The sequence below is a fragment of the Bombus huntii genome, chromosome 11 (genome assembly GCF_024542735.1).
Source record: "Bombus huntii isolate Logan2020A chromosome 11, iyBomHunt1.1, whole genome shotgun sequence".
NCBI lineage: Eukaryota > Metazoa > Arthropoda > Insecta > Hymenoptera > Apidae > Bombus > Bombus huntii.
The window spans coordinates 9,373,435-9,391,627 of record NC_066248.1 but is presented as its reverse complement, the minus strand read 5'-3'; the positions used below and the strand labels follow the sequence as shown (position 1 = coordinate 9,391,627).

Sequence of the window (18,193 nt, the reverse complement as noted above, 5' to 3'; positions counted from 1 at the left end):
TGTTCGAACGCACGTTCATGCAACGTTGACGTATGCGCGTCTAATGCGCTCGAGAATGTGCATCAAACACGGCCACGTTGCACGCAAAACGTTTTCCTACGGTTTATTTATTTGTTCAAGCTGTTTTCGAGATGTAATCGATTAATCGCTCCCCAGGCTTAACACTGGAACGCGATACACTTTCGTATCGGCTTTAAATTTTGAGAACACGTTGCTCGCGTGCAAAGTGTTTAACAGGTTTTATGTATGTTTATTGACGAGGAATTACGCCTTTATAGGATCGTTATGTGATCGTTGCGTGCGTTGAGAGTAAGTTGAGCCTTGCATTTAGAAGAGTTACATTGGTAGAGAGCGTTAATCTGCTGTTAATCCTTGTGTAGGCAATGAAAATTTTCACAGTTTTTGAGCAATTGGATACTCGAGATACCTGACACAGCCTATTTCATCATATCTATACATATATTTCAGATATATCAGAAACATATAAATATGGTTGGGGCTTTAATGTGGAATATATAGCGAGGATTTTTTTTAGATAATTGATATTAAAATATTTTTGGAATTTTTTATATTTATATATATTTATGACTTTAGTGTAAAATTTATTAACGAATCGTGAATTATCATAAAAGAGAAAATCAGCTTTCTAGGACAGTAGGACGATCGTAGTCGATCATAGTCGGGTCGATACGTAATTACATATGCATAAGGGATAAGGGACTGTGATTTCAGCCGACATGTATCTCAGATTTCGCGTTAGACGCATTAAGAATTTCGACGAGATGATATTAGAGTTGAGATAAAGCGACTACTACTTGCTCCATTATTGAATGTAATTTAAAATTGTCGGAAGATATGAAGTATATAAGAGAAAGTTTGTTTAGAGTGCAATTCAAAAAATGTCTATTTCATGCATTTATAACAACGAATTGATCTGATCTGATCTGATCTGATCCGAGGAGATAGTCTTCAACTTTACTTCTTCGAGGTATTTTATATCTGGAAATTTTCGAAATATCCTTCTAAGCATTCACGATGGTTAATTTCCCAAGATTTCTGGTTTCTCTGTATTTAAAATTCTTTCATCGAAATATAAAGATCTACAGCAATTACGCTCACGAACGTTCTCAATTGCTCAAAGCTAAGATACGCTTCTATTTCAAGAATCGATCAAACGATCGACATCATCCAGACTATTTCCGATCGTATTTTTCTCTCCATCTGCCGGTCCGACGTAATTATACATTGTATCGACGTGTCTGTTAATTCGAATCGAAAACGAAGCGTGCGTACACAGCGTAACCAACGGCGACGGTTGTTCTTTCCGGCACCACATATGAATTATCTCTGTTCTAACGAGCCCCCTTATCTAGTCGAGGTATTAACTTGTCCGCATTAGCATCTGGAATTCTCATTTGAGCGATCCACGTGGCTGGGACCTCGAAACAAGTATCTATCGGCATAATGCATGCGCCGTTGTAGCAAGAAGCGTGCGGCTATCGATATATCTCGGGGAGGAATGCGCCAATTCTGGCGTGTGGTGAAGCGAAGCGAATCGCCTTGGCGATCCTGCGAGTGCGATCTGCGGGATATCGCGGGGAACAACTCATAAACCACTTTCCAAGTCGTGCTCTGCCGCTTATTGTTATTCACGATAACGGAGACCTTCTTTCCAGGTTGTCCAACAAGCGTTGTGTATGCTAATACCCGGCATACCGAGATAAATTTATAGCGAATTAGATGTTTTCCCCAACGTTGGTCTTTCCGGAAGCAGTGGGAGACCTGCAGCCAGGTCGCCGGGCGTGAAAGTACAAGTGCGTCTGTCGCGCCGTGTTTCATTGTCGCATGCACGTATGAGTGAGATACGCGTGGAATGAAAACCGTGTTGCAACCGTCCATTACAGCCCGCCACGCTTTTCACCCGATAAAAGTGATAATTGATCGTTTCGATATCGAAATAACAACCTTGATCGCGATCGTTTACGCCGCAAGGGGAAAAAAGAACGGAAAGACATGCACAGATAATAGGTTAATCTCGATCGATTCACCGATCTCGGTTCTCATGGTCTTTCCGACTTAAGTCGATCAACCTTATCGAGACACTCTTTTTCTTCCTTTCTGTCTTTCTATCTAAAGATAACGACGAATTATTAAAATTACGACTTTCACAAGTCGACGATCGTTGCGTCGTCCTATACACACGGATACGGATGGTTGTCTGTAACGCTGATACAGCGCATCGGTTACTGAGCCACGATACCCATGTTTGCTTGGTGTCGATAATGGAACACCAGGAATTAGATTCCCAAGAACGCGATAGGTTTCGTCGAGACGGATCTTCGTCGAGTTACGTGAATAAAAAAACGAGGAAAGAAGAAGAAAGAAGAAACCTAGACACCGTAGGTTATGTAAAAGTGTTACATAAAAGTAAGCATGTACCAAGCTCGATCAATGTAGATGTCCTAATTAGCGGTCGAAGTAGTTCAACGAAGTGAAACGTCCTCGTAAATCAAGCGGCGATCTTTCCACGCCTTATCAATGAATAATGGCTATTCGCTGGCGACCTTTAATAGCTCGCGTTCCTTCTAATGTGTTGTCGCTTCAAAGTCGGATTATCGGTAGGCCACCTAAACGGCCGATATATCGTTCGTTAGAAAATTATGTATGGAAACGCGCCGCTTGTCGGGTACATTTATCCAATACTGCATGGCGGCTTAATCAATTGCCCCGGAATGCAGGCAACCGCGCATGGACTCGCAGAGCCTGATTTATCGACACTCGGTGCTGCCGTGTCCGGCGTATAGATTTCAGCTAGGGGCGCGACGAAGTGGCGGAAACAGGGAGAAGGGACGAGGATAGCGTTTCTATAGCTGGTATGGCCCAACAACGTCCCTTTCTCTGACTAGAAAATGATAGGAGGGTTGGTGCACAGGCTGGCACGTGGGCTACAATTGTCTTGTTCTCGTATGGCTTTAACAGGACAGGTTCGTATAACTTGGTCCTGATCGGGCGACACGGGGATATTTATCGGCCGGTTATCGGTGCGTACGGCTGTGAGTCGCAATGATCGAACAAGTCGGACAATGTTGACGCTCTTATGATTGAATGATCTTCTGCGGAGGCAGCGCGACTTGTAAAGTTACGTGCCAGGGAAGAAGTTAGCCTTATGCTAGGTTGGCTTGCGTGTCTGGTTGAACGAACCGAATCGATGGCTAACTCGCAGAGAGGTTTCTTCCTTATTTAAGATGCAAATTTAGCGTGAATACACCGTGTACGGAGTTACACAAAAGCGATCCGATCTTAATTTTAAATGCGTGGGAAACGGCTGTAGCAACGACGAAAGAATTGTATGGTATTCCTGTATATTGGTATAATATGTGGCATAATGCGAGGATCCTGCATTTATAATTGCGCATCAAGTACAAATTACGAATTTACTATTCTTTTGTGTTATTCTTGTACTACCCGGTATTCGATGAAATCTGTACGTTTTGTGTAAATACTGTATAAAGTAGCGATCTTAACTCTCAATTTATGGAGGAGCTTGTAGGGACACTGAAAGAATTGTATGGTACATAACATAGTAGCATGATGTAAGGATCATTTACTTGTAATTGTTCATAAAGGTCTCCATTATGAATTTCAAATTTGTAACACTGCTATGCTTGTGCTACCCCTTAATCGATTAAATCTGTAAACTTTGCGTGGTTATCATGTACAGAGTAGCATAAAAGCGATGCAATCTTAACTCCATCCCGTGGAAATTACAGATATTTCTGCCATGAGCGTATGGCTGTTGTTTGGCCATTCTCAGTTTTTCTGCTTATAAGGAAATCACATAAAACGTAGTTTTATATCATAAAAGATATACAATACAATACTTCATTCGGTTAAAATAAATTCACTTACACAAAATTTATAAGTTTCATATCATCCTTTGTGCGGATGAAAATATTACGACGGAAAGAAGGTAACTTTTAATGCACGGAGAAGCTTGTAGGATGCGAGCGACATTGTACTACATGTTTAGGCGTCAAATTTCTTAACGAGTTTCAAATTTTCTATTCGATTCTTATATTATATTCTTACACTATCTAGTACTGAATTAAATCTGGAAATTTCGATGGATAGATATCGCCTTCTATTAGTCGGTTCCCACAGAAAATGCACTGAATCATCCCTTCGGAAGATACGAACGGTACATTCACTTCGTGCAAAGATAGTTCGGCAAGATAAATCTTAACCACGAGCAACGGCCAGTGTTGTCATTTCTATAAAACGCAATTTCTATAACGAGCTTAGAAGTCGCAAATTACGGATCTCGTTTTACTATCGCGTCGAGGGAGGAATCTTCGTTGTTAGCATGGGTGCGTAATGCTTGTCCTTGATGCGTACGTTTTGAGGTAGCTCTGCGAAATCGATAGTGATCGGGCAGAGAAGGCATGCGACTACAGCCGCTTTTATGGATCCCGCTTGCCATTCTCGTGACACACAGCCAACGAAACGATGAAAGAAGGGAAATAGAGAGATCCGATAAGCCGTCCGGCGTCCACGAGGTAGACGACAGACCAATTATGTTGCCGGCGTGAAACTCGCTTCGCCTCTCGCGTTATGTTCACGCACGAACGTGTGCGTTGCTCGCAACTACGGAGAAATCGGGAATTTATCGGGACATTAACATGATATTTCTCGTCCATTTCAACTTATACGCGAGAAGAGAATGGAGAATCTTGCAACGAGTCGAAGGGAATTGTTGTGTCTTTTACATACAGCCGCATCCTCGAGGCCCTTTCCTTCTCGAATTTCTGACATGAACGACCAGTGCCCTCCAGATACGCGCTTGATCGTCCGGGAGATCGGCTCGGTTGCGCCGTTGGCGACCTTCCGAACGAATTCTCTCAGTTCCCGAGTTAGGAAGAAGAAAAATTTCCGACGAGCTTGGAAGAGTAGACGGCAGAAGAAGGAAGCGTAGCGTCGTAATTTCGTGCAACAACCTCGTAAAAATAAGGTCACACGATGCGGGGATAATATTAAACGAGCTCCTACGCCAGTGAACGTTGATATGCGCGTGCATTAGCATAAGCCTGGTATGCGAGATAGTCACGCGTAGGCGTGTGTAGATACGAGCGGACGATGTGTAAAAAAGTGGAAAGAGAGTAAAAAGAATGCCGACAGGCTGGGAAGGGAAGCACGGTGGTTCGAAGAAGAGAAAGAGAGAAAAGAAGCTAAGGAACGCAAAGACGATGGTAAAGAGGAAAAGAATGGCGAGGAACGAAATCACATAGGTGTCAGCGCGTGCTAGTCGCCGAGATACGCGCGTCTGCAACGGAGATAGGAATGTTGAATTTGGAGCAGAACGTATGCAAACGAGGCGATAGGAAAGAGGGAAGAAACGTTAGACGACGAAGAAAATGACCGGTGCACGGTGTATGAACGACACCCTGTAGTTTAAAAGTGGAAACATAGGATCGTCGGTATGTCGCAAGAGTTAAACTTGAATATGAACGAACGATTTCGACGTTCGTGTTTGACACGATCGTTGTTAATAAAGACTGCTGTTGCTGTTTGCACGCTGGTGCAAACGCGTCGCGTGTCTCTGGTTGCAAGGGCAAACTCATCTAAACGCTACGCGGGTAAACTGGTATCGATAAAGCGAGAACCGTAGCCGCGTAAAGATAAGGTACTCGAGATAAGACAACTTCGCGATTTAAGCACTCCTGCTGCCGTTGGCACGGATCTTCTCGGCGAGAAAGGCGAAGAACTTTACGCCACGATTCATTTACATTACCATCGGTGCCCCTTTAATGATCGACGATAAAGCCGCCTTGCTCAACAGCCCCTTTTTTTCAGATTACTTTTTTCGATAAACTCGTCGAAAACCATTCGAAGATTCGCGGCTATTCTCGCTTGCGTAATACTCTTAGAGAGTCGAGATTTCACGGTGTTCAGCCGACAGTTTTCACAGATTTTACAAAGACGCTCCGAGCATAGTAGAAGATATTTATATGGGAGATCAAGGTGGATCTCGTATCGATGCTCGTTGAAGGGTAGCATTTTATTACATGGTCGGGATAACTTTGAGCTGCGACACGCGATCAATTTCGGTTTTAACTCAAGTATAACCGAACGATCTACGTTACGCTATTTATCAGGACACTTACAGAAAAACGAAGTGGAATCTGTTAATTCATTTGGAAATCATCAAACTTCGTTTGAAACTTTAGATTGTAAAGATCACGCATGCTCAGTATCAACAATTATGTATTTAATAAATATTTTTATTCATTCTATCTCACGAATATTGTTTTAGTTAATTTCGATATTCATATAATTCTGTTCTGATATACTGCTATGTTTTATATGGCGTTACTTGATCATTTCCTACAATATAAACGATTTCATAAAGGAGATTTAAATTTTGGGCCATTTGAGTTGTCTCAAAATTCTTTCAACTAAATTTATAGGAAACACTGTACAGTTATGTCTACGTATAATTATCAATTCGCTATTATTTTCTAAAACTGTCGCAAACAGCTTCCATAATTTCTCATCGTATGTTAATTGTTTCTCTAGCGATCTGGATCAATTATCACGTTCATTACAAAATTAACAATATTTGTTAATAATCCCATGAATAAGGGTGTATCTCGCGTTAAAGCTCCGGGTCGTTGGTATTCGTAGGTATTCGTCACGAGAACGCGGTAACGAACGAGCTCGCGAACAATGTACGAAGTTTTCTAAATCCGCTTGTAGAAAAAAGTAACCGCGAGAACAAGGTATCATTAATTATATGACTGTGTCCGGGCATGTTGGAATGCATATACATTAGCATAAAACCAATACACGAGATAGCCGAGTGTAGGTGTATCCAAGTGTCTAAGGCATAGGAGAACCGGCCTGCGGGAAGAGAAGAAGGAAAAAATAAGGAAAATGAAGGAGATACCGAGGCACTAGAAAAGAGACACGTGAAAAGGGAGGGGAAGGAAGAAGAAAAGCGAGCATATAAGGAAAGCGGCCCCTAGATACCACGGATGCTCTATAATCCAAGCAGATAAACGACGTAGAACGTAGCAGGCTATCGTTTGCTTTTTACAAGGAGACACCGCCGGAGCAGCGAGTCGCATAGGCGCGTGTACCCTGCTGTGTGTTTGAACGCGTTTATCAGCCGGCGCGGCGGCTGACAAAATCCTCCTGATAAAGTGGAAATTTTAGCCAACCGTGGTGTTGGATAATGCGAGGAATCGGCTGACATCGTGACTCGTTGCGTTAGCGTTACGATTGGCTCGAGTTTTATGGTGAAATGCCAAACGTGTATTTTACGGATGTTTCGATAACTGTCTGCTACACGTTATGCAACTGCCGCATTGTGTAATCAAGTTCCAGGTCGAAGTTTTTCGAGTGGAAATTTCGTGTGGTGGTATTTCTACGTGATAATCGACGCGTGAATTCTTTCGATTACGTTGCTGCAGTACGGACAAAATGTTTCTACGAGTTAATATCTTTGTTGGGCGCTCTGTTTAGGACATGCAGCAACGAGGATAAGCATTGTTGCTTCAACGAGGACGCGGCATAAGGGAGGAGCAATGTCTCGTTTCCATCGGAATTATTTCGATCGTAGCTGTGGAGATAGCTACGACGGGACCAGTAAAACGTGATCGACTCGAAAATCCAACAAACCATGCAGGTGATCCAGCTACCTCTGAATGTTGTAGTCATGGCGTTATTAATTGCGCTGTTACGCCAATGTACCTTGGAACTTACATGCATTAGCATACGTTTGGTATGCGAGGTAGTGGTGCGTAGGTGTATATAGATAGAGGAACGCGATGCGCAAAAATGGCAATAGTGGTGGTGTGGAATGAAAAAAGAAGATGGAGGGCACGTCGATGAATAACGTGCTGGTGAAAAAGGTACACGAGAAGACAAAAAACAGAAAAACATCGCATGCTATCGACGATATCGTTCGCGTTCCTATTCGCCGCTGTTGGAAATGAATTTCGTAGAGGCATTTAGAGACACGCGGAACGACAACAGCGAACGATACTTAGGTAGCACATGGTAGCGCGTAAGAGCATGGAATACGCCGCCTGACTTCCTTGGAACTCGAATACTTGCACAAAGGAACGCGGTAAAGCGGTGCCGATAATGCAAGAACCATAGTTGCGTAAAGATAAAGCCGGTGAGATACGTTGCTCTCCTCGATTTAAACGTATACTAGCGCGATGCACAACCAAACGTTAACGCCACATCCAATTTGCATTATCATCCGCTTCCGCTAACGACACGAGATACAACCGCGTGGCATAGCAGTTCTGTTTATTTGCAACGGTGTACGCGCGTCCATTCCAGCTATGGGCATCGAACGTTCTCTTGATCAGCGATATAATCGACGCATGTCGCTGATGCGTCCGATTCGAGTTTCATTAGCATTCGAAATAAATCGTTCTGTAATTAATCGGTACGATTAGAACAGGTCTTGGTCGTTGTATGTAACAACTTGGTTTGAAAAGGACGAAGGAGTAGGTAAAAATTGAGGGTAATCATGGTTAGAAGCTTGAGAATATACTTACCAAGGCAAGTTATCGCGTGATCGGCCGGCGGTCGTAGGACATTCCGAGCCCAGGCTGCCCTCAAGACCTCGAGGGCACAGGGTGGTCCACCGACCATCAGCACCCCAGGTGACACGTGACCCTTGTACCTGAGTTGTCGGGTTGCGTCCACCAAGGCTGCGTTCCACCAGCATTTGGAGTTCGCCTCCAAAAAGCTCTGAAACAGTTTGAATCACAATTACATGTATATTTCATTTCTTTAGCCGTGTTCACAAAAATAATTCTAATATAAAAATAACAATATAAAAATAAATCTACACAAAAATCGGCAATCTGATAATCATAATTCTCTTTGACGTTGCGTAACAGATGGTCCGCAAATGTAAATTTCGCCAAATTGTCGACTACAGTGCCATAAAGGTGAATCCTCCATTACCGAGATGGCGGTCGTACGAAAGATAGAATCTTAGGATTCATCCTGTAAAATACGGTCGGGCAGTTAAGTGTTTAGTGCCACGGGGCTGGCTGGCGTTCACCCTTCTCACAAACTCCGAAACTGTGCCACCCTCGTAGTTTTCCCCGGTTCCCCACGTAGTTACGGTCCGTATATATAGGCGTAGGCCATGATGGGGGTCGAATAAGCCAGACAGTACGTACTCATAAACGAATGGCCCCGCAGGATTTTCACCGACGATTGCCCTTTTCCTTCCTTTCCTTCTCTGTCTCGCTACGTGATCAATGAACTTTGTTCTCCCTCTGTGCTTCACGATAAACCATGAAATTAGAGAGAAGTGGACGAATCGATTGGTCGATTCACGGGCTACTATGATTCATTGGCGGCCTTTGTGCGGATGGAATACAACGCATTATGCTTTTGTTCATTTCATGATGTTCGTCTCTCTATTCGAGATGGAAGGAGGAGTCACACGTGACCCGTAAATCATGCAGCTTTGATGTTGCTCTTGTCGTCAAGGTGTTTCAAAGGATGATAGTTAGATATTTGGAACGAAAGTTTTTCTCGCTACGACTTTTCTTAAATAATGGTAATAGATAGTAATAGAAAGAGCAAGTAAATAAATGATAAATCGGTAATTAGTCACGTTGAATGAGCATAATGTTGCACGCGTTTATGTTTATATAATGAGTTAGAAAGTTAAGTCTTTTCTTATGCAATGTATTATGCTGAGATTAGAAAGACTCGTTTAGAGGTAAGAGAGGATCGTTGTTAAAAGATTCGTTTCTTTCTTCAGAAAGGTTGAGATAAGGAAACATAGCAGTTTTCGTTTCGTGACCACGGTTATTGCTCTGTTCACGACTTAATATATCGCAAGAATACGTTTCTCGTGGTTATCGCAAATTGCGATATTTTTCTCGTCGCTTATCCATTGCTACTTCCTCTCTCTACTTACTTTCTTCGGCATTAATCACGCGCTTCTTTTGATTTTAGTGTACTTTCTCGCGTTGTAACCTTGCTCAAATTCTATTTGCAACTAGTTTAATTGCAGGACTGTCATACCGTGCATGAAGCTATAATTCGAATTTTTAATTTTTATTATGTTTGAGAAATTTATAACTACGGGAAATCGTAGAAACTAAAGACAACTTGCTCGAGTATGAAATATATTTATTGTGCAAACACATATCCTTGATTAACTTCGCAGTACAGTCCACGTGTCTTAAAATGGCGTTTGAATATGTCGATAAATCTTCAAACTTGATTTTCTTGAAGATGAGGTTTCAAACGAAAAGACTTTATCGTCAATATTCGATTTATTTTCATTTATAGGATAATTTATAACTAATAACTCCTGTCGATCGCCAATTCTGTCAAATCAGAAACTGGCTGAGTTCTACTATAAGTACGTATTTAATATTCGATTTTCTTAAGAAAGGATTATATGAAAAAGTGTTATCCTATATATTCGACTTACCTTACGTGATCGTCGATTTAAATCTGGTCTTTCGGTTTCTTGTTCTTTAAAGCCAGTCACTTTTAATAATACTGTTTACTATATCCGATGCCAACAATCTCACTACCAATTTAGTGCTGTGCACTCGTGAAACGTTTTCTCCACAAATTTTTTTGTATTCCCGTTTTCCTTTTGCGCATTCAACGCAGCTCCTATGTTGGAGGACCTTCGATAGGGTCTGACTCGCTGCACCTGACAGGACATTTTTCACTTGGAGCCCCGATTGAAAGCGTTCAACGAGCTCCTCCCCGAAACGTCGCGAATAATCCGACCGTGTATCGACCGTAATGGCACTTGTGCTCTCGGAGCGTGACTTTTCGCTAACGATATCCAATTCGGGCTAAAAATCATTCCCGTGCGTCGAAAATAAGATATTTCTGAATGAAATGACTGATACTTTCAAAAATTAAGTTATCGTAGAATTCCAATAATTCAGTGTGCTCGATACTTTGGCAATGTTGAGTTATAAAATTGGTTGAATTATTGAACTATATCTGCGATACCGTAAAGACGTTTAATAATCTAATTATATTATTAGATTTATTATACTATATTATATATTGTAGTATCGTGGACAAAAGGCCTAAGAGGTATCGGGCGAATTATAAACAAGCGGTTGCGGAACATGTGCGTGTGGGGCTAAGACAAAAGACGTGAGGCTAAGACAAAAGACAAGGGGTTGCTAAGGGACAAAGACAAATTAACAGTCAGTGTTAGTTGAGAAGCCAGAGAGTGTGAATCGAGAAGTCAGGGAGATAATGTTGCTAGCGTTGTCGAGAGAGTGTGGTCCGCGTGAGAGAGAGAGAGAGAGAGAGAGAGAGAGAGAGAGAGAGAGAGAGCGTTGGATCCGTGGTGACGAGAGTTGCAAATTAACTATCTAGTTGTCTTAATTATAATACGTTATTGTGATTAGTTCACGTTAAGCAACCATCGTTTCCTGTTTAACCAACATATATTTAATTCATTTATTGTAAATAAACTAATTGTAGTAAAGATCCTACAATATTATATATTATATATTATATTATTAGATTATCAAATATAAAACATATAAATACGTATTTTAACTTTCTTAATTTATGTCCATCGTTCGAGTATTATCGACGATAGATGACGGTATACGATTATGGTCGTTACTATCGAAATTCTAGCGTATAACGAAGACATTTTGAACAATTAATTTCTTTAATTTTCATTAGAATTTCAAACAGAAGAAATCCATCTTGTATGAAGACTTAATTAATTAAAAACTTCCTTTGCATTTGCATTATTAAAATGGAAATTGGAATAAATAATTCGGTGGATGTCAAGCTCTAGAAACTTTCAGCTTGGCAAGATATCGGTGCTCGAATCGCGGAAACGAAAGATATTCTTCCGAGCGAGTCTCAAAATGCAACGAGAATACTTTTCAAGTATACACGCGTAAACAGGAAAGTAGTTATCCTTTATAACATCCCTTAAAGCATACTCGAGTTCCTTAGTACTCTGATCGTCCCAATTCGAAATGCGCAGTACGATCCCCGCGATGGGAATTTCGCGTTGCTCGACTGCACAGCCACAAAACGAGAGAGTTTCGTGCTGTTCTCGATTCGATTTACTACATATAATTCGTCGCAGCAGGAAGGTTCCCTCGTTCGGAAGTAAAGATTGGCCAATAACAGCTCTGTTCGATTTCCAATCGGTGAAAATAGTTACGCATTATCTGTGAATTCTTTTGCATGATTTTCCGCTAGTAGAAGACGAGATAATGGTCCATTTAAGGAATAATTGTAATAACACCAAACTATGGGGTGATATGTTTAGTGCAAGTCATTGTTTACAAGTTTAAATCGTTAAAGTTACGATTGCGTAAAGAAATAATCATTTGGATATTAATCATTTAACAGTAAGATTACCAACGATCGAAGTATAAAATTTTTCGTAAAAAGAATTAAATTGAAAGGTATATGGACATAATCGCAATACAAGTCGCGTGAGTGAATCGTAGGTAGTAACATTTCAGCTTTTATTAAGACGTTACTTAACGCGGTGATTTAACAGATTTATCCGTGTCAAGGTGCCTTCAAGGATGACGACGGATCTCGCAATTCTTCGATGCAGTTTTGACCAATCTCGGAGAATTGCTATCGTTTGATCGCTTTTGTGTTTCGGCAGGTGAAACTCCCTCGATTACGTCAAACTTTCTTTTGTCGACGGTCGTTGATTCGTATCTCACGCGGACGCATAACGTCGACCACATCGATTTCACGAGATCGTTTCTTTCACGAATTCTTCTCGAAACGAGACCTCTTCCTATGGTTTGCAACCTCAGTCTTCTTGGTCCATTGCGTACAAGAAAGAAAGCGGTTTCTCAGTTTTAAGTCTGTTGTTCCCATTCTTCAATATTCCAACAGATACGAACATACGCGAATTTCATTATCGCCATCATTGAGAATGTTTCGTATTAATTTGGGTGCTACAAAATTCGTTACAAAATTTTTTAATATCACGGGAATAGCCAAATTCCTCCCAATAAAAATTTAAATAAAAAATATTACCATAAAGTAAGTACCAAACTACTTTGAAATCACTTTTAACAATTAGTTCGTGCAATATAATTACAAGATTCTTCCGACAAATCGTTCCATGCGCACAGAATGCGGAAAGGAATTTTCAAGGGCAGTATTCGCGTCGCATAAATTCACCGCGATGGAAAAACGTGCGTCTGGGAACGATGCATGAAGAAAGCGGTCGAAGACCGTGTAAACAGTACATAAACTTGATCGTTGTTCTTCTTGAGCGACCATTACTTACGATAACACCAGGAAGAATGAAAAGAACTATGAGAGGGAGCCGCGGCATGCTTGAAAATACTGCTAACCATCGTATAATGTGATACCTATACCAAGAAAGAAATATCAGCGGAATACATTGTTGGAAAAGTTAAAGATACGAGAATGTGGAGACTGTTGATACATAATATGCAAAAATATGTAAAATATTCAAAATAGACTCGTTATAATATTTCGTAGATAAAATAAATTTCTACTCAGATACCAGTTCTTTCATAATGTTTACAAAAATGAGAATTTAACTACATAAATACCCGTAGTCTAGTAATCACGATTAAAGGTGATTTTTTGTGTGTACTTTTTAACTTTAATAATTCTGATTTTATATGAAGTTTTCTGTATGTAATATGAGTTCGACGGAATGCGATTTTTCTAACGTGACATTTTTTTAAACACTGATTGACACGTTATATGAGAGTTATCTGTGCATAGCGCATAAAGAAAGAAAAAGAGAGAGACAGACAGACAGAGAGAAATAAAGGGATAAGCGGGAGAGAGGTGGAAACTGAGAGAACTCTTGTAATAGCGTTGCTAATCGGCTCGCTGTTCCTGGTGCACGTTACGTTTATATTGCTATTTCTTTGCCGACAATGAACTTGCGGCAATTCACTCTACAGGGTATACGGTCGTTGGCTGCCCACTAATTATTATGCAATATGCTAGCCATGCTCTCGCGAGCATGCTTATCCTTTTAGAGGCTCGGCTACGCGAGGCCGAATAAGAACTCGCGACGAGTCGAAGAAACAAATGTTTCGAGGAAGTCGACCTCGGATTAGACAATCGAAACTATCGAAACCTACAACCAATAGATTGTTAGTAGAATGACGGAGAACTCCAGAGAAGATAGATGATAGAAGGTCAAAAGGATGAACAGGAGAAAATGAAAGATTAACAACGATTCGTGTGATTTCGGTAATCGAGGGTAATGGTGATGGACGGCAGAGCCGGAAGAAAGTAGGTTTATCCCTGTTACGAACATCGAATTTTATGGTCGAGTTTGTGTTCCACTTTTACCCTTTTTCAATGGTGTAACACAAACTTCAGAATGAAACTAGAATGCACTCAAAGTTACAACGAAACTTACCAAGTCTTTCAACGATGGAAAGATACGATTGAGTTGAAAAATAAGCGAAATCAAGAACATACAGAGTTTTAAACAGATCTAACTGTGTAAGAAAAGTAAAAATGTACACTTCATTCATGGTACGTGTGAAATTATGCGAAGTCATTGGAAACCGAGATTTACATTTAAATATCGATGAAAAATTAATTTACATAAAATTTCATAAAGGTAGTGCGTTGGAAACATTTTTTCCCCGTTTGATTCGATCAAGGAGAGCCTGTCTTTCCATTGAAATATGGAAAGTCGATATCGACGGAAGATCGAAGCATTTTGTCGGCTCTCAATCGCTTGATAGGCCTTCGGATCTGGTTGCCGTCGAATTTTAATCAGTAGCCCCACAGTGCCTGTGTGGGCACGCGGCTCGCGAACATAAATCACGATAACATAATTTATATGCTAATACCGCGAGTGCAGCGTGCGCGTTTGCGCGGACGCAATGCAGAGCGAAGGGTTTAACTGGGTATAACTACGTATCCGGCTACTACATAGGCGTCGACTTTCGTCGACTGTGTTGTCCTTTTATCGACAAACTCTGACATACGATTAACTTAAACCTTCATATCTACTATTTCTATCGTTTAATCATATTTAATCATTCCCTTTTCATAAATAGATATTAAGCACTCTAAACCTGTATTAAATTCTCCATCTGTAAATAATAAATGTGCGAGGTGTATTCTTTTTTAATTGAACAAGTCTATTCATGTTCATTTATTTCGCAGATATTTAAGATTAACCCAAATTAACTTTGAAACGTCACACGTACAGCGTAGTTTATAATTTTTCAAACATTTTATACTTTACCTCACTCGTTCTATGAGAATCAAGTAAGAATTCCTTGCTGTTTTTAACACATACGTTTAGAACAAGGAACACTATTTTGTTTATATTATCGGTTAGAAATTGTACACGGTTTAATCTCAACTTATTGAAGAAGTATCAGGTGAAAATATTAATACGATGCTGGTAGCGAGTATGTTAATTTCTCACATGGATTTACGATATAATAGCGCATCATCGGGAAATATTTCTCGATGGACGCCAATGGTGAGCCAGGGTTGCCGGCAATGTCGTCGTTCTATGTCATCGTAAACTTGAAACTGGGGCTGGGGGGCCAGATGCCATGGAACGGGAAGGGAGCACGCCGCGAGGCGGACGAAGGGAAAACAGGGGATAGGTCTCGTTCATTTTTTTGCAATTAAATTGGCAAACAAATAAAGGAAGACGCGCCTGCGAGGTGAATGGGCATCCTGCGGATAAACGAGTTCTCGCGCTGCGGATAGAAGTCTCCGCGTCTGTTCACGGTGCACGGCTGCACGACATGCTGATTTACGAAGTCAACGACATAGGCGACGATCGAGACGACGAAGTAAGCCAAGGATCGTTTTGATATCATATTTGGAAAAACATCCAGTCGTATCCTTGTATTATCGAAATAAACAACTTCGTAGAATTTTTTTTCTATATGACTGTTATGGAATAGTCACGTTTCAACTTTTGAATAAATCGTCCGATGGAGTGATGCATTACGCCGGCACGGGCGTGTAATCTTAATCATCGAGAGAACCTAGACGTATCATAGTCAATGTGATACTTGAACGTTGTTCAAGGGTGTATCGAGAATGGTTCTTTTTTCTTAATTAATATCTTTGAGGCAATCGTAGCTGCATAAGCGCCTTCTCTCCCATCTATCATTTCTTCATTTTCGTTTCTTGCCCTTGGTTCTGTTGATCGTTTATCGTTGTACGTGTAACGGTCGGATTAGACGAAGTGGATGTACGTGTGACTCGTTGAGCGTACACGATCGGAAGCCAGAAGCCTGAACGGCATATTAAGAAGAACGTTGCAGTCGCGCGATTTGATTAATGCACTTGGAAATTGTATGTTTGATGAAGAAATTTGCTGGCAATTACCCGCTACTTTTTAATCCTGCGGCTGTGTTCCGTCGACGATAGAAGGAGACAGACGCGCGTTACCGGCCGAGGGAACGTTTGAAAGTTCTCTTAAACGGTCCCGTCTGTTTACCCGGTTTATTTCGCTTTCTTGTGCCGAGTTAAAAACGCTGGTCTTCGCGGTTAATCGAGAGTACTCAAACAAAAAAAAAAAAAAAAAAGAAAAAGAAAAAGAAAAAAGAACTGGCGCAAAGTGAAATGCAATAAAACGGAACGATTTTCTGGGCGATATAGCTTCCTCCTCGATTATTTTTCACTGCAGCTGCTCTCGTAGAGAAGTCAAAGATCATTCTGTCTATTTAAAAATCCCACAGTCAGAAATATTGAAAACACGCGATCCAAATATTTTGACGATCATTCCAGTCGATAGAAAATGTTTGTAATCAAATATCGAAGTCTCGGCTGTTGAGATTGTAAAAAGGTGAATATAACAAACCGGTATCCTTGGTTACACTGCGGTTATGGGCGGAGAAGGCCGGCACAAAGCACGGTGTTTTTGCGGCGGTGCTCGTGGCAGAAATCGCCATGCGGATGGAAAGTGTCCGCTCGATTGCTGCATCGACCATCCTCAAGGTAACGTGATCAATGTATCGTAATAACGGTCATTTAAGGACAGATCGCTGCTATTCGTACAGCCTCGTAGCGAAACTCAACTGGGATCTATGGAGGAAATAGAGGCAAGGTAAATATCGTCCACCATATATTTTTTGCCAACAAGGATGTACCGGATCTAGGAAGGAAATAAAATCCTAATTACAAACTACGCATCGTCGCGTAAACAGAACTGCCACTTAAATAGACTTGGTTCGAAAATGTCCTTTTCATGGTCCATGCACATTGTTGCTCGGTGTTTATGCAAATCAGTTCGTTCAAACGTGGGCCGGTCTCGTTCTACGCGGCCTCCGGAACCAAAATCCTCGTGGATGTACCCGTATGCTCGACGTCTACGCCGACTGGCTGCGTTAGTACTGGTATTTCAAGTAATACGTACATACCAGACGTAATAACGGTAATTCGAAAGGAACACAGCAATTTGCATTTCTTTGAAATCCGTTACTGGGTTTAGAAAACGTACGTGTTCGTTATTTTCGACTATCTGACACATTCCTCTTGCGATATTCACGCTATACTTTTTCGAAACGAATTAAACAGGCGATCTGAACACATCGAGATCTATGGAATCATCGTGTTCCTTCTTCTTCTTCGTTTGGTTCTTCTGGCACAGCTTGCGCAAAGCTCGCTCAGATATATGCAGCCCATTGTATTGTTCGCCAGCAGAGAGAGGCATTATTGCTCAAACTGACACTAGGACGGAAGAGAGGGTACGGGATTCACGATGTATCAGTATGAACGGATCCTAAATCGCCGTAGGGCTGCGAGCTGGCCCCAGCTCAGCGGTAATGCAGCGTAAGCGACCAAAGGAGTTCCTACGGCTTGAAGAGGGCGTCGCTTATCTTTATGCATATTTCACGGCGTTTTGCGTCGGGCGAATGCTCGCGCGGAAACGAGGAACTCGGCCGCGTGTGTATTGCATCTTTACGACTTACCCGCCATAGAAACCCTTTCCGGCGAGATGCAACGTGCACGTGCGCGTGCGCCCATGCTCAAGCTCCAACATGGCCAGTCATACACGCGTTTCAACCGGCGATACTTGCTCTACCAGTTACCAAGAATACTATTTCCAAGATTGAGCAGGAACTGTTGGCGGTCTAACGAGGTCTGTTCCCGGGGAAATTATCATCTTATCGTTTCACTCACGATCAGGTGG

The 18,193-nt window shown here is 41.4% G+C and overlaps 1 protein-coding gene and 1 long non-coding RNA gene across 3 annotated transcripts in view; one reads left to right on the top strand and one right to left on the bottom strand.

Annotated features, from left to right (window-relative positions):
- LOC126871399 (uncharacterized) overlaps positions 1-18,193 on the top strand; it is a 134,800-nt gene that overhangs the window by 38,825 nt on the left and 77,782 nt on the right. The window lies entirely within an intron of this gene.
- The window catches only part of LOC126871337 (storkhead-box protein 2), a 109,612-nt gene that overhangs the window by 29,605 nt on the left and 61,814 nt on the right, over positions 1-18,193 (bottom strand). For both annotated transcript variants that reach the window (XM_050630018.1, XM_050630019.1), the window contains exon 3: positions 8,571-8,766. In XM_050630018.1, the coding sequence (XP_050485975.1) occupies positions 8,571-8,766 (196 nt within the window). The remainder of the gene's footprint in view (positions 1-8,570; positions 8,767-18,193) is intronic.